Source organism: Papilio machaon, chromosome 12 (assembly GCF_912999745.1).
Source record: "Papilio machaon chromosome 12, ilPapMach1.1, whole genome shotgun sequence".
NCBI lineage: Eukaryota > Metazoa > Arthropoda > Insecta > Lepidoptera > Papilionidae > Papilio > Papilio machaon.
This window is the reverse complement of record NC_059997.1, coordinates 4,947,943-4,974,082: the sequence shown is the minus strand read 5'-3', so window position 1 is coordinate 4,974,082 and position 26,140 is coordinate 4,947,943. Positions and strand designations below refer to the sequence as shown.

General features: G+C 37.9%; 4 protein-coding genes across 4 annotated transcripts; 1 reads left to right on the top strand and 3 right to left on the bottom strand.

Moving 5' to 3' along the window:
• Window positions 1-1,324: 1,324 nt before the first annotated feature.
• LOC106719085 (chromosome transmission fidelity protein 8 homolog) lies at window positions 1,325-16,953 on the bottom strand. The gene is made up of 2 exons (XM_014513336.2): window positions 16,762-16,953; window positions 1,325-1,668 (listed from the first exon to the last, which is right to left on the bottom strand). The coding sequence occupies exons 1-2, from the start codon at window positions 16,779-16,781 to the stop codon at window positions 1,347-1,349; spliced, it is 342 nt and encodes a 113-aa protein (XP_014368822.2). The 5' UTR covers window positions 16,782-16,953; the 3' UTR covers window positions 1,325-1,346.
• On the bottom strand, window positions 1,590-16,325 carry LOC106719182 (general transcription and DNA repair factor IIH helicase subunit XPB). The gene is made up of 16 exons (XM_014513453.2): window positions 16,079-16,325; window positions 15,921-15,980; window positions 15,601-15,748; window positions 15,231-15,371; window positions 14,887-15,081; window positions 14,621-14,772; window positions 13,937-14,085; window positions 7,872-8,038; window positions 7,389-7,559; window positions 6,988-7,208; window positions 6,698-6,881; window positions 6,258-6,601; window positions 5,927-6,069; window positions 5,733-5,816; window positions 3,722-3,930; window positions 1,590-1,668 (listed from the first exon to the last, which is right to left on the bottom strand). The coding sequence occupies exons 2-15, from the start codon at window positions 15,976-15,978 to the stop codon at window positions 3,742-3,744; spliced, it is 2,346 nt and encodes a 781-aa protein (XP_014368939.2). The 5' UTR covers window positions 15,979-15,980; window positions 16,079-16,325; the 3' UTR covers window positions 1,590-1,668; window positions 3,722-3,741.
• LOC123721490 lies at window positions 11,809-13,503 on the top strand. Its single transcript, XM_045680305.1, has one exon. It carries the CDS (start codon window positions 11,815-11,817, stop codon window positions 13,195-13,197), a length of 1,383 nt encoding a protein of 460 aa, XP_045536261.1. The 5' UTR covers window positions 11,809-11,814; the 3' UTR covers window positions 13,198-13,503.
• Window positions 16,954-21,034: 4,081 nt separating the features above from the next.
• On the bottom strand, window positions 21,035-25,660 carry LOC106719084. Its single transcript, XM_014513335.2, has 5 exons — window positions 25,257-25,660; window positions 23,554-23,654; window positions 22,527-22,707; window positions 21,410-21,654; window positions 21,035-21,200 (listed from the first exon to the last, which is right to left on the bottom strand). The coding sequence occupies exons 2-5, from the start codon at window positions 23,652-23,654 to the stop codon at window positions 21,035-21,037; spliced, it is 693 nt and encodes a 230-aa protein (XP_014368821.2). The 5' UTR covers window positions 25,257-25,660.
• Between the last annotated feature and the right edge of the window lie 480 nt (window positions 25,661-26,140).

Sequence of the window (26,140 nt, the reverse complement as noted above, 5' to 3'; positions counted from 1 at the left end):
TTTTAAAATACATGAGTGTCTATGAACTGGACTCGAAGCATAACTACGTTTAGTGCAATCCATTCCTTTTCTGTACGAATTCGACGAAATCTTCATTCAAATTATTATATTTCTTTCTTAGATTTAAAAATTAATTTTGTTTAACTATAGTTACATTTAAGTATAGCATTAATTTATTTCTTTTTTTGTTTCTTGAAAAATAAAGTGCCTTGCGTAATTATAATACATGGTTTGAAATTTACTTTTATTTTCTAGTTGTTTACTTTGATGATTTAGGTCCAATTTAATGCTAATTAAAAGAACCAATATCTATTAAATCTTGTAAATTATAAGAATATAAGGATAATGTGATTTATAAACTCTATGTTTATGGCACTCAGACTTTATTTGGCCAATAAAAGGCGAAGAAGGAAAGTAAATTTGGTTCCTTTTTTTTTTCATTTCTTGACATAATGTACTTTAGGTATATACTTATAATTAGAATAATTCGTACTTTCTAACACGCTTGTCAATGTTGCCAGGAAAAATTTTTACTAAAGTAACATTGAAATCCCATGATTTTATTTTACCAAAACAATCTGAAGTCAAATGAACATTTGTTTTATATTAAAACGTATTGAAATACAATTAAAAAAATTTTTCTTTTTGAAAATCAAGTTAAAAATGTTTTTAAAATTATCAGTTATACTTATTAATGTTTGAATGATTTATATAATTAAAATCACGTGGAAATGCTTATTATTGAATAGAGAGTAGGCATAAACAAAAATATATCATTGTAAATGATAAGTTATATCATAGTATATTGTATGGAACATGTAACAGGATTTATTGAAATTTAAATATTTTTGATGTTAAAAGAATATAGAAATTATATTAAAACCGATTTATATATTTACCGAATTGTTAAATATGAAACTGGATAAATACAAGATACGTTCGGTCGGAATTATTGTTCTTCGTTGAAGATATTATTTTTTCATGTTCGTCTGGGATAAGTGTTAATGTGTAAATACCCAAATATATATCACTTAAATAAATGTATTTCTAATAAAATTGTTCGAAATTTATTTGACCGCGCTTTGATAAAAATCTATAATTTTTACGCATTTCCCTTATTTACTGTATAAGGTTGATCATTGAAGAAATTGCTAATGCCTCTTCTCATATTTCTCCCACTTATTCCCTTTGAAAAAAAAAACATGATTATAATGCTTTGATTTAACTATAACGTGTCATGACAGTTTAAGTTCCAGGGTTAGTAAGTCAAATAATGTACATCCAATTTCCACATTACAGTATAAACATGAGTCAAAAAATAAAATACATAAATATAACAATTTTAATTAAATTTTATCAGATACATGTGATATGATCGGCTTCGGTCTGGATTTGAATAGTAACTTCTTTTTGACGATAGCTTTAATTTTATATTCTAACTTTCCGTCAATATCAACTTTCTCAATGACTGCCATCGGTTGTTCTAATTTAACTTCTTTGCCATTGAGTATGTGATGTCCGAGCACCAGCACTGGATGGCGGTTCCTCTGGTAGTAGTGCAGATCACCGATCACTGTACGTCCCGCTGTTGCTTCTTTCTTCATTTGTACCAGCCCCTGAAGCTCCACGATAGCCCATTCCGGCACACCGCTTGCACTTTCTGATTCACTGTAACAATTAATATATTTGAAACATGTACTAGCGTTGACTACTATCCTTTGAAATAACAAATCTATTCGTATTTTTGACAAATGCATAACAACGAGATGCCACCAGTGCGTAAATTACATGGACTTCGTATCTTACCAAAAATTAAATTAAAAAACATGTAATTCAATAATTAATGTATTTATGACAAATGTTTCTACATTTTTACACATTGTAATTGTCGTCAATAGCTAGCATAGTTTTATGCTAGCTACTATCTCAGGACGAAGTGTCGCCACAATCGCTATAGTGTTGCCAACGATCGAGTAAATATTAAAGAATTTTTATAAATTCGTTTCCAGTTTATTATTTTTATTCTGAGAGGCTTTAGCACCTTGAACATTATTTTACTTAATCGCATGATACATCAAATTATATTATTCTTTGGTGAAATATTAGGTCCTTACATATGAAATTGGCGTTTTGTATGGGAGGAACAAAAAGTCGAATATTTTTTAATAAAATATATTTAATTAATCAAAGTATGAACCATTATTTTCTATGCACTTTTGCCATCTCATAGGTAGTTCATTGATCCCTTTACTAAAAAAACCAGTCGGACGGGAATCAATAAAATCTTTGAAGGCGATTTGGACTGCCCCATCGGAGTTGAATTTTTTCCCTTGCAAGAAGTTATCCAAATTTCGAAAAAAATGGTAATCTGTTGGAGCAAGGTCCGGGGAGTACGGAGGATGTCTTAGACTTTCCAATTGAAGCTCTTCTAATTTAGTAGCCGTCTGTTGCGCAGTGTGTGGTCTAGCGTTGTCGTGAAGCAGCAGTGGCGTGGGGCGATTGACCAGCCTAGGTTGTTTAGCCGCTAGCTTTTCCATCATGGTTTGCAATTCCTGACAATAGATATCAGCCGTAATAGTCTGGCCAGATTTGAGAAAACTGTAATGAACAATACCGGCACTAGTCCACTAAACGCTTACAAGTAACTTTTTTGGGGTTAATTTTCGCTTGGGGCAGGATTTGGCTGGCTGGCCAGGATCCAACCATTGCGCTGAGCGCTTCCGATTATCGTAAAGAACCCATTTTTCATCACAGGTAATGATTCAGTTTAAAATACCTTCATTATTGTGCCGGTTTAGTAATGTAACGCAACAGTCAACGCGCGTTTGCCGGTTTGCTTCAGTCAATTCGTGAGGTACCCACCTTTCAAGCTTTTTAATCTTCCCAATTCGCTTCAAGTGAATTAAAACAGTTTTATCACTAACATCGCAGCCTGCAGCTAACTCGGACGTGGTTTGCGATGGATCCGCTTCCACAATAGCCTTCAACTCTTCATTATCAACTTGAGTCTCAGGCCGTCCACGGGGCTTGTTCTGCAGATCGAAATTTCCAGAACGAAAACGTTGGAACCAAAAACGAACTGTGTTTTCTTTTGCAACACGACCGCCATACACATCGTTCACCCTTCGAGTCGTTTCCGCAGCACTAGTGCCACGGCGGAACTCGTACTCGTAAATAATGCGATATTTTAAGTTTTCCATTTTGTAAAATGAGTGACGCAAACAGAAAAAAACAGAAGAAAAAAAACAAATGAATGACGGTCATCGAACCACAAATACATGAGTCTATAGCTGTACAAATTTGAATTTGGAATTCCTTACCAAAGAGGAGAAATTCGTGATTAAAGTGGCCAGTACGAAAAACGCCAATTTCATATGTAAGGACCTAATATAATAAACGATAGCCTCTACCGCGACATGGCGATATAACATTGATGCGAAATGCTTTTATAGAAAAATATCATCTTTTTTATCGTTGTCAAGTAAATAAATTTGAGATATCTGAAACAAAAAACAAATTTTATAAAGAACGGAAATATACAACAAGGAATAAATATTCAATATAAATAACGCTTATAACCTATAACTCACCGAAAATTGAGGGTCGTTGAAATCATCGTATCTATGCTCGAACATCGAATAATGTCCCTACTCTCATTTAACAGCGATAACATATTAGTGAATTGCATTGCGTTAGTTAAATGTAATAGTGATATGCGTACATTTATTGATGGTGCGAGAGTTAATATCGGAACTTCTTGAAGAGCGGATGTTTGTTGTGTTGTCTGCGGTGCTCGAGGTAGAGAGCGTCGTCAGCGCCGGCGAGTGAGGCCAGACTGCCGGCGCCGCGACGTGCCCCCGCACCGCCCCCGCCCCCGCCCCCGCCCGCCTCGCGCTCCTCCTCGCACTCGCTCTCTGACGCCGCCAACACCTGCGACACACACACAACATTAAACACATATTTACCATTCATTTTAATGTCAATCTCCTCTCTTACTGGGTTGCCTGATCTTTCATAGCGATGAAGCTGTCTTAAGTTTTAGTCACAGGTGGACACAGTTAATCGAAAAGTTAACTTCGTTAATCGTTAATTCGTTAATTAAATAATTAACTTCGTTAAGCGATAAAGCGTTAAATTCTCGAAAATTTAACGCAAGTTAAAGTTAATCGTTAACAGTTAACCATACCAAAATTATACATACTAATTTTACACTTATGTGGCGATACTTGTTAAAAATAGTAATTTGACCTTACATTCTATAACATATTAGTATTAGAGACAAGTATGAATGCATTATAGTATATTTCATTACGAGTTCGGAGAGCCTGTCATTGCAAAGAGTTCCGACAAATGTCTACAAGTTGACAGTTGGAACAAATTGTAATGACAGTTCCGCACGTGTACTAAACAACTATTTTTGATACAGTTGCGAAAAAATGAAGCAATTAAATAAAATAATAAAAACACAATAAACTCAACTAAGTAAAATATTTGGAAAATGGCGCCAACCGTAAAAGAATACACACAGAGTTTTTATGAATAAAGGGAACTATGCCCAAACAGCCAAGTCTTCAGTAGATTATTTTTATTGATATGAAATGAAAATTTAATTTAATGAGATGAAATAAAATGAAACCTAACCATTCTAATTCATTGAATCAAACCATTAAATTTATATTCTAACAAATTAGGAGCTTCTTTTTAGAAATAGTTGCATGAATCATAAAAACTTCAATGTTTTTTTTTTTGTAAAATCTTCGTAGTTGGTTTTTCTTTATAACAGACATTATTTTGACAGTTGGGAAAGAGAACGCACGAGTTTGGAAAAGGTAAAGAAAAAGCACCAGTAAAAAGGTTTTTCAATACAGTTGCTCAAAAAGTGGCGTATTGCAGGGACGAAGAGCGTTCGGAATGTGGGCTATTACATACTCGTAATGAAATATACTATTTCGAACCTTCTTTTGATTTTGTACTGTTGGTCACGTCTTTCCCGGACGCTCTGATGCATCACACTTGCACGCGAACTTTACATATTATATCAATTATCAACTCGTTCGTTCACCATTTGAGTCGCCGACAGTCGCCCAACAGAGCTGAACTTACGAGCGTGGCGTGGCGCGTAATTTAAACAAAATGACAGCACGTCTCCAAGTTTCTAATTTAACGATTAACGGACTTTTATTAACGGAAGTTGAGTTTAACGGAAGTTAACAAAAGCGTTAACACTTTTTGTAGTTAACTTAAAAGTTAATCCGTTAAGCAAAATGTTAACTTCGTTAATTAACGATTAACGGATTAACGAGTTAATGCCCAGCTCTGGTTTTAGTTAATTGTTTGTTGTAATGTGAATAACAAAATCATCATCATCTCCCTGGCCTTTTCCCTACTTATTAAAATAAATTATAAAACACAAATCATAAAACAAACAGTAGACACAAACTTAAAGTCAAAATAGATTTTTGATCATCACTGTAACTGGTACTGTCTATGGTTATTTCTCTCTAGATTGTCTTCCAGTGGAAAATTTAGTTCATGTTGTCCAATTTTTATTATTTACAAATGTGTTCCTAGTTGCTGTTCCCTGGACTATAGTCGTCTTCCTTCGTAGCTTTAGTTGTTTGTTGTAATGTGAACAACAAAATATTCATCTATGTATCTATGAAACACAAAATAATTGACTTTTTCGACGAAACATTAATTCTTAATGGAATATGGGTATTGTGAAGTCTGACCTGCTGCAGCAACATGCCCTGCTCCTCCCGCGTGCCGTAGAACAGTTCAGGTTCCGTGTCCATGCCCTTTAACTCCGTTATGACCTGGGCAACCAATATTACAATGTTATACATAAAACAAGTATCAAATGATATTGTAAGACACCTAGAGTTAGTAGGTAGATATAAAGTGATATTGCAGTAGTGATGGTGACCTTGTAGCTGTATCCCTGGTTGACGAGGAAGCGCTGTCTCTTGCGGCTGTAGGCCATCTCCAGCGTGTCCTGTGACACCAGCGTGTAGAAGAACGCGTTGTACTCCTCCGCCAGCGCGCCCTTCTTTGCGCGTAGAATACGACCTGCAACACACTATTATACTTACTTATCTTTTATTTTACAATAAATCGAAGAAAATTTTTTTTTTTTTGCTTCCATTAGATATCTACTGAATACATTAAAAAACAAACAAATAAACTTGAGAATAGATTTTTTTCTCTGTCTCGAGTTAAGTCGGGGAGTGTTTCTAGTTGTATAAAAAGGGGCGTACCCAATCTCTGCGCCTCCTGCCGGCGAGAGCCGCCGTGTGAGGAGATCTGTATGAGCACGTTGGCCTCCGGCAGGTCGAAGCTGGTGTCGGCGACTTTGCTCACGAAGATCGTGTTAACTTTGGGGTTGAACTTGAAGTTCTGCAGGATCTGTATCCGCTCGCTCTGCGACGTCGGCCCGTAGATGTACGGCTTGTTCATCTTGACGGCGTAATGGCGCAGCGCGAACACATTGTCCGAGAACACGATCGTCTTGTCGCCGCGCTTCTCGTGGTACTTCACCAAAAACTGGCACGCCCGGAACTTTGACGGGTTCATTACGTACAGTAACATCTTCTTGTTTATTCTGAAAATATTTTTTGCAAAATGAACTAGGTTAGCAATTGGCAACAGTAAAAAATAGTCACAGAGTGAGAGAAACAGAGAAGTAGAGGAGACCGACTTCTGTATGAGGTACTCGCGGTAGAACTCTGGCGTCATGGGGCACCAGACCTCTGCGCACTGCACGCGCGCGATGTAGCCCGCCGCCTGCAGCTCCAGCCAGTTGGCCTCGTACAGCTTCGGCCCGATCAGGAAGTTCAGGTCTGCGATCTTGTCGTCCTCGCGCAGCAACGTCGCCGTTAGACCTGACAATCTTACATCGTTAATGCACCATCACGCTACTCACATAGAGGGACCGGCAGTGATTAAACAAATCAAATGGCGGATACTATGTGTGCGGGTTTGTCTCACCGAGCTTGGCGTGGGAGTGTACGATGGTGAGCACGCGACGGAACATCTTGGCGGGGATGGTGTGCACCTCGTCCAGCACCACCAGACCCCACTCCTGCGCCTGAAGCCACTTCATCGTCTGCTCCGCCTCCCACGAGCGCCGCTGGCCGTGCGTTATCATGTTGTACGTTGTGATCAGGATGCCCGCACCCATCGGCTTGTCCTTCGCCTCCGATGTGAATCTAAACAGATTGCCATGTTTTTATAATGAAAGACATCATCAAAAAGCTAAACGCTTTGTTAACTTCTAAATATAGCATTCAATCTATGACACAGTTACAAGTGTGGGTTACACAGAAACACCAATAAGATGACCAAAGAAGTAATTTCTAGTACGGAGTTGAGAGTGATGGTGAGGATACCTGCAGATCATGCTGTCGTCTGCGGTGGACCAGCACTTGAACTGCTGCTTCCACTGCTCGACGGAGACGCCCGAGTTGCAGAGGACGAGCGCGCGCTTGCGCACCGTGCACACCGCCGTCACACCCACCAGAGACTTGCCCGCGCCGCATGGCAACACTATCACACCGGACCTGCGCACGCGCACACTCAATACTTCAACACAGGTTTACTTTAGTTTTTTTTATATACGGCGCTATCGTTTACACCCAACATGTGAGATCAATTTAAAAAATAAAAATTAAAATTTACAAAATAACAAACTATTCGTTCATAAAATAAAAATTTAAAGCTATGTCACAGACTGCGCTACTGACTCACAATACTCTACAAAATTATCTCTTATTTCTTTATTTCTAATTAAAGTACTTAATCTATCTTTCCATATTGTAATCTTCAGTCTCATTTCAAGTTTCATCTTGTTTGAAGTATGAACATATGTATACCTAGCTCGTCCGTTGCCAAACATCTTGCGCAGACTCTTCTCCTGGTAGGGGCGAAGCACGGCGGTGGGCTTCAGGTCGATGTTGATGTCGGGGTTCACGCTGTCGTTGCGGAAGTCGTACTCAGCCAGCAGAGGGTGCTCCAGCTCTATGCAACGCTTTTGTATCACCTGCAAACAAACAATAAGCTAATCTTAGTAATATTATAAATGCAATAGATGGATCTTTGTTAGAAGGTATCTCCGAAACGAATCTTGATGAAATTTGGCACAGATTTAGGACGTAGTCTTGAAAAACACATAGATTACTGTTGACGATAGAACTTAAAAGCCGTCATAATGTTTTTATTTGTGATTTAACCTTACTGATATTGTAACATATAATTTTGTTTAATTTCTTTGTTGTATTCTACTACATTAATTCCATAAATACTATTTGTTATCTGTAACCTACCAAGGTAGATGTAAAAATATTTAGTAGTTTTTAAATATAAAAAATAAAATGATTTTGGAGGGTGGACGGCACTTTTGCAGTCGAATGTCGTCCGTCGAACGTACTGTGCGCACCCATGTTTGAAAACCTGTGTTTCATTTCTGCTGCATCGCCGCCATCCTTTACAATTTTGGTCACTTCGAGCCGCATCTTGAACTGGTTGATTCCCGTGGAGCTCATTGTTTATTAATTTCGCGTGGATAAAACGGTAAATGATGCCAACTACGCGGCGGCAGCACCAAGCGTCTGCTTCGGACCCTGCCCCGGAGGCAGCACATCAGCCTTCTCGTGGAGCCGATGATATAATTTCGCGAGGAACCCAGGCTGCCAAGGAGGAGACACCGAAGAGGCCACCCAGCGCAAACACGTTCAGGTCGGCAACAGCAAGGAGATCGTGTTCATCTTCGTCTATCGCTAGACGGAAGCAATTGGAACTAAAAGCTGAACAGGCGAAGGCCGAGATAAGAATGCAGCTCATAGAAAAACAGCTGGAGGCAGATCTAGCACAGTTGGAAGAGGAGGAGGTGGCTGATGACGTCACCGAAAGTCGGTTTGTTGCAGACGAACGTACGAGAGAAAGTGTAAGGGAATGGTTGGACCGTAGCCAAGGGGAACCTTGTGCAGCCCTCGAGCCACGTGCTCGGACCTATCCGACGTTCCTGACCACCGATCAGCCTTCACGGGAGGCTACATCTGACGTCCAACAACTGGCACATGTACTGAAGGAGATGATGACCCAAACGAGTTCACAGCGAGAGGACAGGCTCTTAAGCCGCCTCGCCACCCCACGAGATCTTCCCGAATTTCACGGTGACTATGTTGAGTGGCTCCACTTCAAAAATGCTTACGAGGAGTCCACGAAAATATGTAAATTTAGTGACAGTGAAAACTTGTGGCGGCTAAGAAGATCGCTTCGCGGCGCAGCCAAGGAGGCGGTGGCAGACCTGCTCATCGGCAACACGGTGCCCTCGCAGGTGATGGACACACTGGAACTGAGGTTTGGACGCTCTGATTTTATTGTACACACAATCACAACACAGCTAAAGAAGCTACCACCTTTGCCCTTATTTTATCAAAGCAACTTAGTAGAATTTTCCACTAAAATAATTAATTCAGTTGCCACATTACGAGCATTAAATAAGGAAGAATATCTTAGAAGTCCAGAGTTAATAAATGCAGTTATATTTAAATTGCCTAGCACTCTGCTTAGTAAATGGACAGACTATGCTTACAGTAAACGCTTAGATAATTTACCTAAGCTTACATTATTAGCCGAATTTTTAAAACAAGAATCGCAGATATTACTAAGCGTGGGAACTATTCCATTGGATAATTATAATAGTCAACAGACAGAAAACAAGACACGAAAAAGACACAATGTATTTAATTTGAGTACTACAGACTATAACGCCACCAATGAGATATGCAAATTTTGTAATAAATCTGTACATAAATTAACGGATTGTCGAATATTTCGGCGCGCATTACGGCGGGACAGATGGAGATTTGTAAAATCGCAAGGTCTTTGCTTCGTTTGTTTACATCGACGACACACCGCCGCCATGCAATGCAATGCACCGCCATGCGACGTCGATAACTGCGGACTTCAACATAATCGCTTATTACATTTTAATAAAGCAGCTGTATACGCGCCGGCCGACGCGCGAGCCGCTGATCGCTCGCGTTCGCCCGCGCCGCCTAGTGGGCGCGAACCGCCCGCGCCGCCGACGCCGGAGTCCCTGTCAGCGCAGTCGCCGCCGCCCGCCGCGGTGGGCACGGTGGCCCATCTAGCCGCTGGTTCCAGTGCTCCGCGCGACGAAGTGTTGTTAAAAGTGGTGAGAGTGAAATTACGCGGTCCGTCCGGAGTTGAACTTATATCGCATGCCTTACTGGACGATGGTGCCTCGGTGTCAGTGATAGACGCGAACTTAGCCGACCAGTTAGGCCTAGTGGCTAGCGAATCTAGTGCGGTAAGATTCGTCGACGCGTTCGGTATAGAAGTGTATCAGGCGGACACGCCTAAGGTTACGGTGGACATTAGCAGTACCGATAGTAATAATATTTATAATTGTAAAATTCAATTTCGCAAAGTTTCAAAGCTCAATTTACCTATGCAAAATTTGTCTGTTATAAATAACATTAATTGTAAACATTTAACATGTATAAAGGGTTATGTTTGTAAAGAAAATGTAATTCCAAAATTGTTAATAGGCGAAGATAATTATCATATTATTGCACCTTTACAAATAATTCGTGGGAGCAAAAATGAACCTTATGCTACTAGATGCAGGTTAGGTTGGTCTATTCACGGCTACAGCGGTCGCACTCACACTCCCTCCGCGCGTAGTATCTTCCATCTCGCTCACTCGGACGGCGAGAAGCTTAATGAGTTAATAACAAATTCTTTCGCTATAGATTCGATTGGAATATCGCCGTTACGTCGTGAGAATAAAGCTCACATTCGTGCGGTTGACATTTTAGATAAATCTTTTCGTAAAGTAAATGAACAATATGAAGTTTGTTTACCATTTAAGAGTGACGAATTTACTATGCCTGATTCCTACGATAATGCTTTGTCTCGAATGATTTCATTAAACAAAAAATTTAACAACAATAGGGATTATGCTAACAGGTACAGCAGAGAAATAAAAAATTGTTCGACGAAGGTTATGCGAGGGAAATTAAGAGCAGCGAGCAGTCATCGAGTCATGTATGGTATTTACCACACTTTGGCGTACAGAACCCTAACAAGCCTGGGAAGTTGCGACTAGTGTTCGACGCAGCAGCTAAGGTCAGTGGTTTATGTCTTAATGATTTTTTATTAACAGGTCCTGACTTATATAATTCTTTGTTTGGAATAATGTTACGGTTCCGCACTCATCCAGTGGTTATCATGGGTGACATAAAGGATATGTTTTTACGTATAAAGATAAGCCCTGATAATCAACATGTCTTTCGTTTTTAATGGAAGGATCCCGCTGCTGGTGACGACGCTCCGATCAAGGTATGCATTATGCAGTGTCTAATATTTGGCGCAACGTGCTCACCTTTTATAGCTCAATATGTCAAAAATAAAAATGCATCCATGTACGAAGATTTACATCCAGAGGCCGTTAGAGTTATTTTAAATGATCATTACATGGACGATTGTTTATATTCGACGACTTCTGTAGAGGAAGCAATTAAATTAATAAAAACTATTACTGAAATTCACGGGCACGCCGGCTTTAACATGCGAAGTTGGACGAGCAACAGTAAACAGGTAATAGATTGTTTACCCAATGAGTCATTATGTAGCAGCGCTATACAACTTAAAGACGGAACTGCAAATGTAGTCGAGCGCACATTAGGTTTGATGTGGCATCCCTCAGATGACACATTTTTATTTAACATTTCATTTAACCGCTTATCGGATAATGTACTTAATGGTAGTGAACTACCAACCAAAGCTAAGATGTTAAGTTTAATTATGTCTGTATATGATATGCAAGGTTTTATAACGCCTATAACTATAAAGGGTAAAATAATTTTACAAAATGTACATAGGAGTGGAGTGAGCTGGAATTGCCCTATCCACTTAAAAGATTATGAATGTTTTTTAAAATGGCTTAACGATTTAAAATTATTAGCACAACTTCGTATCCCGCGTTGGTACAACAACACAGGTTTGTGGACTGATTGTTATCCCCAAACAAATTCAGATGATCCTGAACGAATAATCAACACCGAGATGCATATATTTTGCGATGCCTCCTTGAAGGCATACGCAGCTGTTGTTTATTGGCGATTTATTCGCACGGATGGTAAGGTGTTCATTTGTTTTGTCACTAGCAAAAGTCGGGTGAGCCCGTTACGACCGGTGTCCGTACCCCGGTTGGAACTTCAAGCAGCACTGCTAGCTGCACGTTTGGCGAGCACGGTCCGGACGGAGCACACCGACATCACACCGACTAGACGGTATTTTTGGACAGATTCTAAAACTGTATTGCAATGGATTCGAAGCGATCCACGTACGTTCAAACCGTACGTCGCCCATAGGTTGGGCGAGATAGACGAATTGACTCGCGTCATGGAATGGAGGTACGTACCAACAGGCTTGAACGTAGCAGATGTTGCCACGCGTGAGGACGCCCCAGAGATTTTATACTCTGATAATGGAACCAACTTTAGAGGTGCAGATGCCGAGCTTAAGCGCAGTCTCCAGGAGCTGAATTTTGAACGCCTACAGGACGACGGTTTGGTAAGAGGCATAGAATGGCGTTTTATTCCTCCAGGTGCTCCAGAAATGGGTGGCGCCTGGGAGCGATTGGTGCGCTCTGTCAAAACGGCATTAAAGGTCGTACTTAAGGAACGAGCACCACATTTCGATACTTTGTCTACTCTGATGTGCGAAGTGGAAGCTTTAATCAATAGCCGACCCATCACTCATGTTTCTACTGATCCTAATTACCCAGAGGCTTTAACACCTAACCATTTTCTAATAGGTACCTCCTCGAGTGGAACTCCTTACGGTAAGTACGATAACGGTGACCTTTGTAATTTAGGCAAGCGTTGGCGAGTAGCACAGAGGCTCACAGATTTGTTTTGGAGTCGTTGGTTAAAAGAATATCTCCCAACATTGTTACCTAGGCAAAAATGGAATGACGAGGCAAAAGCATTATCAGTAGGTGATTACGTATTGATTGTCGACCCTCAGTTAGAACGCGGTTCGTGGAAGCATGGCGTAGTGAGTGCGGCCCATGCCGGAGAGGACGGCAGAGTGCGTTGCGTTGATGTGCAAACGCGCACGGGCGTTTTAAAGCGTCCAGTAACTAGAGTAGCATTGCTTGAGGTATAGGTTTGTAGTGCTGAGGAGTCAGCACTAGGGGGCGGTGTTGACGATAGAACTTAAAAGCCGTCATAATGTTTTTATTTGTGATTTAACCTTACTGATATTGTAACATATAATTTTGTTTAATTTCTTTGTTGTATTCTACTACATTAATTCCATAAATACTATTTGTTATCTGTAACCTACCAAGGTAGATGTAAAAATATTTAGTAGTTTTTAAATATAAAAAATAAAATGATTTTGGAGGGTGGACGGCACTTTTGCAGTCGAATGTCGTCCGTCGAACGTACTGTGCGCACCCATGTTTGAAAACCTGTGTTTCATTTCTGCTGCATCGCCGCCATCCTTTACAATTACATATTAAATTTAATTCCGCGTGGACGAGTCGCGGGCGACAACTAGTACATCGTATAACAAGGGATTGATCCGTAAAAGTATGACATATCCCTCCCTAATAAGAGCTTGTTTACAAAACCATTAACCAACTCATAAGTACTGTAGTCAAATGCCCAGCTTCAATAGGCTCTACTGTCAAATTGATGCAATCATCAATTTAACAGGAGAGTCTATTGCTATATGTATTCTACTAAGAGAACTAAGCATTTGTGATTTGTTATATAAAAAAAAATTAAATATGCATATAGATTAAAAATATTAACTAGTAGAAGTGATAGTAAAATGAGCTGAAAATATATATGTTTGGTTTAACTACACCTTCATAATTCATCTCAACATATGCAGGTACCTCAATTTTATCGGGATCCACTTCAAAGGCGACTGCGGTGTTGGTCGCCAAGTCGGTGGCCTCATCCTCCTCGTCGTCTTTGTCCAGCTGCTGGTAGAACTGGCTGATGTCTTCCGGCACTGTGTCATTTGTAAGTGGTTTCTCTTCCACTGCAAACAACAAAATCATAACATTCACTACATCTTTTAATGCACATTTCACAACTCTAGTAATTAAAATATATTGTAATTTTTTTTTAATGAGATTTTTTCATACTTTTTCTGCTGTCATGTATTTAATATTGAATATTAAGTCATTACATTTTTCATATTCAGGTTCATCAAAGTTCAAAATATATCTACAGGATGTTCTTGTTGACAATTTACTTCACAATCCTGATACTTATTACATGTCAATGAGTAAATATCTATTCAGCAAATGCGTATTGATACACTGACAAAAACTTAATTGTGATCATGCTCTGTTTACGATTTACACTTTGCATACTTTACTAGGTCTATATTAAATGGATATGGGAAATTATAATAACCTAACTAAAGAAATTTACTTTATAAGGCTGCAATCATAGACTTACTAAAAACAGACATGTTTGCATCATTAATGTGGACACTAATACTTTAAAAAAAATCCATGGACAAACTGAAATATGTAAATATAATTTGTAATTTACATAAGAATACTAACCGGACTTAGAAGCTGTTGTGGTGGAGGGCTTGTTGGGCACAGCAGAGGCGAACAGGTCGTCGTCGCCGTCGCGTCGCAGACGGCATTGCTGGATCACCGGGTCCTTCAGCAGTTTCTGCAGCACCTCCACATGCTTACTCTCTACTAAATACCTGCAAATATAAATAAAAAACAATATTGACAATATTAGCGCTATTATAAGACATCATCAAATCACTAAACTACCTCAAGACGAGGTAGATAGTAAATTAAATCAAAAAACTAACCTATTGTGCTTCAATACAAGTTTAACTTTTCCATATGATAATGTGCAAAGCTGAATAAACTCAATGATGCCCGCGGGAACAGAACATTTGCTCAGTCTCTGCAGGTACTCAATAATGTCCGTAGTTTGCAAGCCCACTGACACTGCAGCATACAAACTGTAGGCCGTTAATTTGTACTCATGTATGTGTTGAGGTCTGAAAGCATGATATAATTGTACTGCAGGTATTTGAAAAATTAACCAATTTCTACATATTCTGAGATTGGTTAAATTATTGTTTAAACACATCTTAGTATACATCATGATACATTGGGAGTCATAACAAATATAGTGGTGGATACATACCTGCAAACAGGTTCTGCAATAGCAATCAAGAAATCATGTGCATGTTTATAAACTGGTGAAAAGGCTTCCAGAAATATGTGGCCATTTGGGGCGACCCAGAGAGGACGACTGGTGTTGTCTGGTTTTAATGTCATCTGATTCCTACATAATAAGAAATTTCACATTACTACAAATTGACCTTTATACCAATTTATAAAGTTTTATGATCCTCCATTAATTGATGTTGTCTGTTTTCTCATATCTTGTTAGACATTACATTGTTGATAGACAACCTGTTTATTGTATTACCTTAGATTAGAAATTACCTACAATAAGTAATTAGTAATTTACCAAAATTTTTGTTACTAGTTTGAAATTACAGATATCTTACCTGTAATCTTTTGCACCAAACTCATCTTCGGGAACCTGGTCATTCTTCTCGGCATCCTGTGTTGCAGCAACAGGAACTCCCACATTATCTGTATTATCATCCTCTACCAAGTCTATTGTAATATCCTCTTCCACCTTCTTTTTCTTTCCTGATTGTAAAAGTACAACTTTATTGGTTTCACATAAACACCTATTTACTCAACTGTAAAATTCAAGGCTAGGGAGCAACCTACATAAATATGAGTTCTAAAAGAGTAAGAGTAGGTTTAAGTTGTTGTTGTTGTAGGAGGTTTAAATAAAAAAAAAATAATCTTGATATACCTGATCTTTCACTGCTGGGTTTTGAATCATATTTTTTAAATTTCTTTGGTGGTCCCATGGCTGCAACGTTAAATACAAAAATTTTAAGTTGGAAATAGTTTCAAATAAAACAATTATTTAATTTTACAAATTCAATATACTATAGAAATATAACTTACCCGAAACTATTTCTTTCTTTTTACAATTTTAACATCTTTCACAATATTTTCCGTCACTGACCACTTTTTATTAAGAGGGATATTTGTTTTGACGATGTATAACAAAATAGCAATGCTTGCAGTTATTCAAATGAACCTAGATCTTTATTTTATTGCCTTATTCTTAACCTTTACTGTAAATCTAACTGCATTCTGTAATGCAAGTTCTGCACAGTTCTGCAAGCAAGTGTTTCTGTTTCCGATTCTGACAATTGACAACTGACAATTGACAACTGACAAGTGACAAGCAAGTGTTAAAAATTGTCAAAAATCAAAATCATTGCAAACACGCACAACCACGGAGCCACGGAGCATCTATGATTGCAATAAGCAACCAACAGGCAACAGAAAACTCGATTTCAATCGCAGGTGGTTTTTTTTTGGGCCAAAAAATTTGACTATCCTCACTTTCTCACTTTCCTTATAATTGACTAGATAATTTTAGTTCTATTTTTATATATAAGTTAAATGTTAATAAAATATCATAGATTCAATTAAATAAGTCAGTGAAGTAAATAAATAATTATAACTCAACTGAATCGGGAATTAAAACTTTATGGAAGTTTACTTTACGATGAATGTACTGAAGTTATACAGATTCCTTTGTCGAGGATTAATTTAAAAAATAAAAATGTCAAACTTACCACGACAAGTATATCAACATTATTATTCAATAATAGGAAAACACTTTTAATCTTCTTACTATTTGCGACGGTACTTAATTATGAATTGAATCAAAGGTTTCTTCACTTAGCATTTCATATTAAAATAGATATAGTAAACACTTTTCAATAAAACTGAACTGTCACTTTCTAAGCAACGTGAAAAATGCGCCAAACCGCCAAACATTTTTTTTATTATTTGTTTCTGACCTGGATTCAAAGTCTTTTAGCCGTTTACATCAGTATAAAGAGTATAAAGAATCTGTTTGTCATTGCTTAGGCTTGGGATCAATCGTTGAAAGGTTTTTACTTAATATATCCAGCTAGTGTGTGTAAAGCCCATCTTTCACCTTATTAAAATCCAATATGATATGAGTTATAACTTGAAGGTAAGTGATACACATAATACAATACAATAATTTATTTCAGTTGGAAATCAACTTAGGATGCAGTTTATGTATGTCTCATGTATAAATGTATTTTTTTTATATCATAAGGAGGCAAACGAGCGAGCGGCCAGAATTCGGCGAAGCGAACGCTGCCCACAGATATATCTTATTTCAGATGCATTACCTACCTCTGATCAACAGAGGAAATCAAAGTAAGAGAATATTTCCCTTTTGACATTTAGGCTAGAGAGAGGTGGCCACCGCCAGAATGACATGTTGCGTCATTTACTTGTCATTTTAGCTTAATAAAGCCTTAATAAATGGGTATTGTCTTTTCTTATATCAATCTTCCTATGCATTCCCACCTCCGTCAAATCCTCATCCACTTCCCAGGGAAGGGAAAGAGGATTAAAATTAGGCCTCCGGCACACTCGATGTCGTGAGCAATAACATCTGTTGCATAAATTAGCCGTCTACCACGGTCAATGTGTATTATACAGTGGTAGACGCCAGCTAATACTTACGTTTTTGATTTTTTTTCTGTGGCTGCATCTCACGTGTTGTGGAGATTGAGACATCACGATTATTTTAGCAATATTTAACGTCATAAACTAGATTTTTGCATTTACACTTTTAAAAAGACATGCTACATAAAATTCTACTCGATCATTGTTCTATTAATTTTATTGTGTAATCAAGTTTTTCATAGGGGAAATTATCACGACACAATTTATGTATTTTCGGCTAGGTTAATATTTATTCCCTTATAAAAAACTAGGTTTTCCCGTGCGACTTCAGCCGCATGAAATTAGGTTCATTTTGTTACACAGAAAAACTGTTTTATTGTTTACATTGCGTAAAACTTTCAATTGCAAATGACAACGAAGCGAAGTACTTCGTGGCCATTGGCTGAGAATTGCCGTTACCATGGCAACCATCATCTTTGCTGCTATTGGTTTGCAATTTTGTGTCTCTTTCTCGCATAACTATTTTTTTCAATTTACTAACCCCTAAGTTTAAATATATAGCCTAAAACGTGTTGTAAATATAGGCTGAGATTGCTACGATTCTGCGTTCTAAAGACCTGTGTGTATAATATGTTTTATTATATTAGTATAGATTGGGAATCGAACTCAGGATCAAAGTCTCTGGAGTAAATTTTAGTACGAATTAAGAATAGCCTATCTTTAGCTGTTTAAACCCATTACTATATTACGCTAGTATATTTTATCCTTATTGTATTAATTGAAAAGATATCTTTGGCAACTTATATTTTTTAACTAACTACATAGAAGCATACTATCACAAGACCTCTTCCCTTCTTCATAGATATTGGAGAACGAAAATGTGATACAATTTAGATACCTAATTAAAAGTATAGAAGTGAAGTCATCTTTTAAAACCATAGGAATTGTGCGCTAATAATATGATAAAACTTTCGATGCTTTTAAACAAGTGATAAAACTGTTGCGATGATCTCTCAAAGTAATGGTAAAAATAAATGACATATAAAATAAAATCACAGTGTATTCATTATTGGTAGGTCATAATTTAATGCAGTTTTTTATTATTAATATTTGCTTCTGCTTTTACTTATTAATATGACAAATGGAATATTGTTTGATATCTAGATTAAATATCTAATCTGTGGCACTAATTTAAACAACTTTTATATTTTTATCAGCATTTTGTACAAGGACTGCTCCACTAATACTTATTATAAATTTAACACTATTAAAATAGTAAGGTACAATAAAGTGGGTATATTCAAGTTGTTCTTTAACAAAACATCAAATGCTGATTAAATAAAACTTCATAGACATTGCCTAAACCCTCAATTAAATAAATCATACGAATTTCTTTAAATGTATGTTTTACTTTATAATTATATAATTTAGTAAACAAAGCATTCATTCACAAGCTCGCACACTCTGAAAGACACGCACACAACTTTACAAACATTCATTTAATAAAATTCACATGATCCATACTAATAAATTACTTTTAAATGGTTACAAACAAAAATTTAAATGAGTTAAAGTAAACAGGTATTATTTTATTTGCATTACATATTTTATTGTATTGCAAATTATATTAATTTTCTTTAGAATTAACAATTCTTTAAAAATATATTCCAATATATTATATGAATCAACTATTTAGATCTACTGAACAAATACATAGCTGCAACATAACATATCGGCGGTGTCTTCGCCAAATACATAGGATTTACACTTTTGGCTATGATAAAAAATATAAATTTTGCCAAATACCTATAGTTATATTATTAATGTAATTTCTAATATATTTAGTTTACAATTTCTTTACCTAAAGCAACCATTATTCAGAAGTTCTAATATAGTTTCTTCATAATCTATGTAGCTTAATAGAGAAGCTACCCGCATGAGATTTATGTATATAATATGTAAATAAATATTAGCAAACCTAAGCAGTTATAGCGGGGAAGTTCATGTAATGAATCCATTCCGTGTTATTTTTGCTGGATTCATTAGGAACAGTGCGGCTTTCATGAGAGTTTTGTTGGGCGCGAGCAAGGCGAGGCGCAGGCCCGATTACAGTAAGGTATCGAAAATATTTCAACATAAATATGGAATGTAGCAACACTCAATTGAAATGACCATCATTTATTTTGGCATTCGGTCATTATTTATCTAATATTAAATTAGAGACAATAATTATTTACAATTAAATAGTAACTATGCTCTGTAAATTAATATTCCTTGCTTTAACTGTACTGATATGCATCATTTTATACATTGTCATAAACGAATATAAAAGTTGTTTAAACACAGATCCATAGCTGCTGGATAGAAATTAAACTTTATGTTTCTTAATTATGAAACTGTACACTGCAACATGCACTGTACACTGCAACATGCACTGTACACTGCAACATGCACTGTACACTGCAACATGCACTGTACACTGCAACATGCACTGTACACTGCAACATGCACTGTACACTGCAACATGCACTGTACACTGCAACATGCACTGTACACTGCAACATGCACTGTACACTGCAACATGCACTGTACACTGCAACATGCACTGTACACTGCAACATGCACTGTACACTGCAACATGCACTGTACACTGCAACATGCACTGTACACTGCAACATGCACTGTACACTGCAACATGCACTGTACACTGCAACATGCACTGTACACTGCAACATGCACTGTACACTGCAACATGCACTGTACACTGCAACATGCACTGTACACTGCAACATGCACTGTACACTGCAACATGCACTGTACACTGCAACATGCACTGTACACTGCAACATGCACTGTACACTGCAACATGCACTGTACACTGCAACATGCACTGTACACTGCAACATGCACTGTACACTGCAACATGCACTGTACACTGCAACATGCACTGTACACTGCAACATGCACTGTACACTGCAACATGCACTGTACACTGCAACATGCACTGTACACTGCAACATGCACTGTACACTGCAACATGCACTGTACACTGCAACATGCACTGTACACTGCAACATATTACCTCTCCTATAGACTGACCTTTTACACAATATACAATATCATTGAAGGTTACAATCGAAAGATTCATTAAATATTATATACTTTTTAATTGTTTCTATTTGAATTAATTTTACCTAAGACAACATACTTCAATGTAGACTATTTTTATATTGTTATCTTTTTTATTTTATCTCAGTCTTAGTTTTGCGAAACTCAAAGACAGTGCGAGGAACACGGACGCACACTACGCTACGCCATACACACCTACAACACAAATAGCGGGCAGTCGTTTCATCAAATTTCAATAGAAACAATTATTGAACCGTTTAAGTATTAAGACTAGTCGCGCTCGCCGGCCGCGCCCTCCGCACGGCCGGCACAGTTCTCTGCGCGGTCCTCCGCACAGTCGGCACGGTCCTCCGCACAGTCGGCACGGTCCTCCGCACAGTCGGCACGGTCCTCCGCACAGTCGGCACGGTCCTCCGCACAGTCGGCACAGTCCGCACTGTCACCACACGGGCCCGTCGCACATATCACAAGAAGGTACGCGTTCGACTCGTCGCGGCCGAGAGTTCCAAATAAATAAATTAGCAAGTCTATAATACACCGGGGCGCGGGTGCACTTCGGCGAGTGTGATCGTCCCGATAATGGAATGTAAGCGTGATATGGTAGTAGGGGGGCGGTGCGGGGGCGCGGGGGCGCGGCGGCGTCACGCGTCGGGCGGCGGAGGCAGCGCGCGCCGCGGCACCATCACGCAGGGCGGCGGTGCGGCAGGGAAGGGCGCCGGCGGCCGCGCGCCCATGCGCACCCACCATCGCGTCGCTTTTTGCAGCAGACCGTCCTTCTTGGCGGCCGCACGGCGCGCCGGGCCGGCCTCCGCCGCGCCCGCCCACTCGGGCACGTCGCTCACGCACTTGTTTGGTGGCGGCTGAAAACTGCTTCTTGTCAGCTCAGCTTGCTGAAATTAACATCGATATCTGTGAGGCGCATACAATATAATAATATGATGTCTATTTAGAGATGAAAGTTCATTAGATATATGTAGTAGTATATTCCTCTTAATATTGTGGCGTTATTCAACTATCTGATTGCAACTTTCTATTGTTTAGACTTTTGGGATAATATGTAGGTTGATATTGATCAGAAATTTTACAAATAATGTAAACAATACATTCGATTTTGGTGATTTTCTTCATTGTTTGAATTCTTAAAAACTTAAAATACTCAGTGTGTGTCACAAATCTTCCTTTCATATTATTCCATAGATTTCTTATATTTTCAACTCATTGTTTGTTTCCGAGACCAAAATTCTTGTGTAAAAAATATTGTTATTTTGACTATGTTTAAAACATAGATTTTGGTTTCAGACACCAACAATAAAATAAATGACAGCGTCATCTAACGATTCTTCAAATTCAAATTGTCCAGAGCTCATCCTAATGGAAACCTAATGGTTAGGCTACGTCATCATCATCATCAGCTCACTATACGTCCCCACCGAGGGGCTCGGAGCCTACGCCAAGTTAGGGGTGACTAGGCCATAGTCAACCACGCTGGCCAAGTGCGGGTTGACTTCACACATATCATTGAATTTCTTCTCAGATATGTGCAGGTTGCATCACGATGTTTTCCTTCACCGTAAGAACGTCGGATAAATGTACATATGTAAATCGAGAAACACATTGGTACATGGCGGGATTCGAACCCAGGACCTGCAGATTGCAAGTCAAGTGCTTAACCCCCTGAGCCACCGTCACTCGACGACGTTAGGCTATATATGAGTAGTAAAAAAAATGACTTAAGATTGTAGCAGAGAAGGTACTTACGGACCTGGTAAGGCACGCGGATCTGCAGATGCGCGTCCTGCCCGTACTCGCCGTCGGGCAGGCGTATGCTGGGCGGCAGGCCGAGCCGCTCCGCCGCCGCGGCGGACCGCGCGCGCGTCTCCTGCTCCACCATCTCCTGCAGCCGCCCCACCATCGCCTGCAGCCTCTGTTGCTTCTCCCATTCCCTGCAATATTACATGTAGGCTCTATTCATTCTGGACATCAATATTTATCAATCTAATACTGACACAATTATATTCCGTGCACTTTGTTTTTATATAAATAATAGTATTTATTCAGCACATACATAAAAAGATTACTTATCTGGAAGAAGTAGCATTTACAATAATAAATAATTGATGTTTAAATTAACAACCATTATCTTGTAGGAACATTGTTTTGTCTACATATATGCTGTTATGAACCAATAGTGAGGCAAGTAAGTGAGGATAGGTATATGAACTATTTTATTTTGGTAACACTGTGTGGTCTAAAAGACATTAACTTCGGATTCCTATCAAAAGATTTACTATATTTATGTTAAAATTGTTGAAAGAAAAAAAACTTTGTAAATGAAATCAAAATAAAAAGGGCAATGGCGTTGTCAGGTGATGATCTAGGATGGGATAAAATTCTTAATATATTCCAAAGGTAATGTTTAGTAGCTAGGGAATGGAAAAAATTGACAAGTACTTACTGAGTTATTTATGTGGATCTATAGGAATTGTAAGGATCTCAGTATTTCAAAGTAGTATATGTAAATTTTATATCTTTTCGATTCTCTATGGCAGCTGTCTCCTTTGCCCACACTGATGCTCATGGAAGGGATTTAAAAGTGAGTCACAGTGACTTAAAATCACCTCAACATAAGGATGTGATCCCTTACTTTTCTCATTTTTCTTATGAACTTCTGGGTAAGGATTATAACTCAATAGTTGTGGCAGAGGATCAATATGGGTGATTACATAATATCAGTGACTAACGATGTATGAAGATAATGAATAGAGGTGTAATACTTTGGCTGTACTTACAATGTGGAATGGTGATGCCTGTGATCGTGCCGTAGGCGCGGCCCCCCCGGCGCGCCCAGCCGCTCCATACCCGCGCACCCCGGCACTTGCACCGAGAGCATCTGTAAGTCACAACACACTGCTCTCACTTATGTGGTTCTCATTAACCTTAATACTGTATATAATTTTTAACACAGCTAGAAATTAGCTTTGTTACATCTTTTAAAATTAACAGGATGTTGAATATTGAGATTTTTATGATTCCATGAACATTTGTTGCATGAATGAGCGTGTACTTGAAATACATAGAAGTATTTCTGTATTTTATAACATTTACAATTGAAGACCCTTTTTTATCACCTCATCCCTTTGTTCTACAAAACTAAAGAGCATATATAAAAGAACTGGATGGTAGAAAATATGTATCGGGATCATGTCAAAAAAAATCTATCTGCTTACACTTTTTAGATAAGAAATGAGAATGTTCAGACATTCAATGTCAGATAGAGTAAAAGAAAGCTAATAAAATATTAGCTTTTCAATAACTAACACTTCATTTATAGCACAGTCAAAGATGAAAATCTTTGTCCAAGTCATTTTTCCATGCTATGTAATGCTTGTAGGCGCTGTTTTGTTTATTACTAAAACATCAACAAGAAGCTGCTTTAAAATGTTGAGTACTTATTAATACATTTTGATTTTGATATTTCCAGCCATAGATTTATTACCTCCATATGGAATGTACTATACAAATTAGATGTTCAAAAGAAAGATGTCAATTTTTAGTGTGTCTGTGTGTGTATTAGAAAAAAAATTATTGTACCAATAACAATTATATGATGGTTTTATATATTTTAAGCTGCAAACCCACATGTTTTTATTTTAAACATGGTGATTTTGATTAGATACTGCAGTAAATGTTTTTTTATTAATGTCTGCTTGAATGTGTGGATAAATGCTGCTTGAATGTCAACATGAATGCTTGTTGACTTACTTTTGGGCCCCGGATTAGTTATCTATAACATCTATGGTTCCAGCAATCAATAAAGAAGAGAAAAAGTTCAAACAAAGATCTTATCGAAAAAAATAATTAACAAACTTTTTAACCAATTAACAATAACAAATTAAATTGTATTTATGTTGATTATGCATAGTTATAAGAGTTTTTTGGGTTTGTAAGAGTATTGTAGTTTATAATATTGTTATATTTTTCTTTATGACTGAAAAAATTGCTAGAGATTTTTAAGTGCTAAAAGTATTCTTCTGTAAGGTGCTATTCCTACTTTATATTGTTATTAATGAATAAATAAAATTTTATACGTATTTTTTATGTAGTATATCATTAAAAGTAATTTAAAGTAAACCTTTAAAACAAAAACATTCTTAACTCATTTGTCATTTATCATTAATTTGACACAAATTACTTTATGAGTTACTAGATGTCGTCCGCGGTTTCGTCTGCGCGGAATTAAAAAAAAACTTAATAAGTAGTAATCTATGTTCTACATCTGAGCCAAATTTCGTCAAGATTGAGCCCTTTCGGAAATACCTTCAAACAAACATCCATCCATCCATCCACCTAAACATTCGCATTTATAATATTAGAAAGATTTTAATTGAAGTTACGATAATCAATTTTGACTATATAGTTTATAAAATATTTTTTTTGATATAATAAAATGGATTGTTGCGATTCTTACATTTTGACACAGTGTGAAACTTACGTTGGGCAAAGATAATATTCTCAAAAGTTTTGCAGATGTTATCGAGTTGGTATGTCACGACTATAGCAAGAGGTGATTACGGAACTGTCTGTCATGAAAATTTATTTAAATTCACACAAACAACGTCTGGGCGTGACGTCGCTATCGGTGGCGGTCCTTATCACTTGGCACGCTCCCGCCGTCTCGCGGCCGCGGCCCGCGGGCCTCACTCGTCCGCTGCCTGCCGCCCGTCGCCAGCATCGACCGACTCATCACAAACTATGTCTCATATTGTACAAACAATCACCATTTCATTTACCCTTGCAGTGTTGTGAACACTTGGCTTTAAAACATAACTAAAGCACTGGCGACGATGATCCACGGCTATTCGTATGGCGCATGTTTTTAGTCAAATTTTTATGCTCATACTTACTATTTGAATTAGTGTTGTCCACGATTTTGTAGTTAGGCAAAATTTTACAGATGAAATGGTTTGCTTTTATGAACACGCCGCTAGTTTCATTAGTTGGAGACAAATCAGTCGACACTCTATCATGTTTGGCTTCAACTTCTTTTTACACTGTCACTCATTTTAGCAATTTTTGTTACGTTCAAGTTTAAAATATTAAAACAAAACAATCACTGGGCAAAACACGGATATTACAACACCCGTAAAGCGTTTTGACAATAATTTAACTATCATTCACTAATAAATAAAAATATGGTTTTAATGTAATAACACTATAAAAATAAATAATTTATAAAACAAAGATAACATATAAATTCCACTATCGCGTATTTTGTAATAGAGTCGAAGAGAACTCTTTTATTCATATTGGCAGGAAGACGCCTGCCATCGAGCGAGTCTTGTTGTTCAATGACGCGGACGCCGCGGTGTTCGCAGC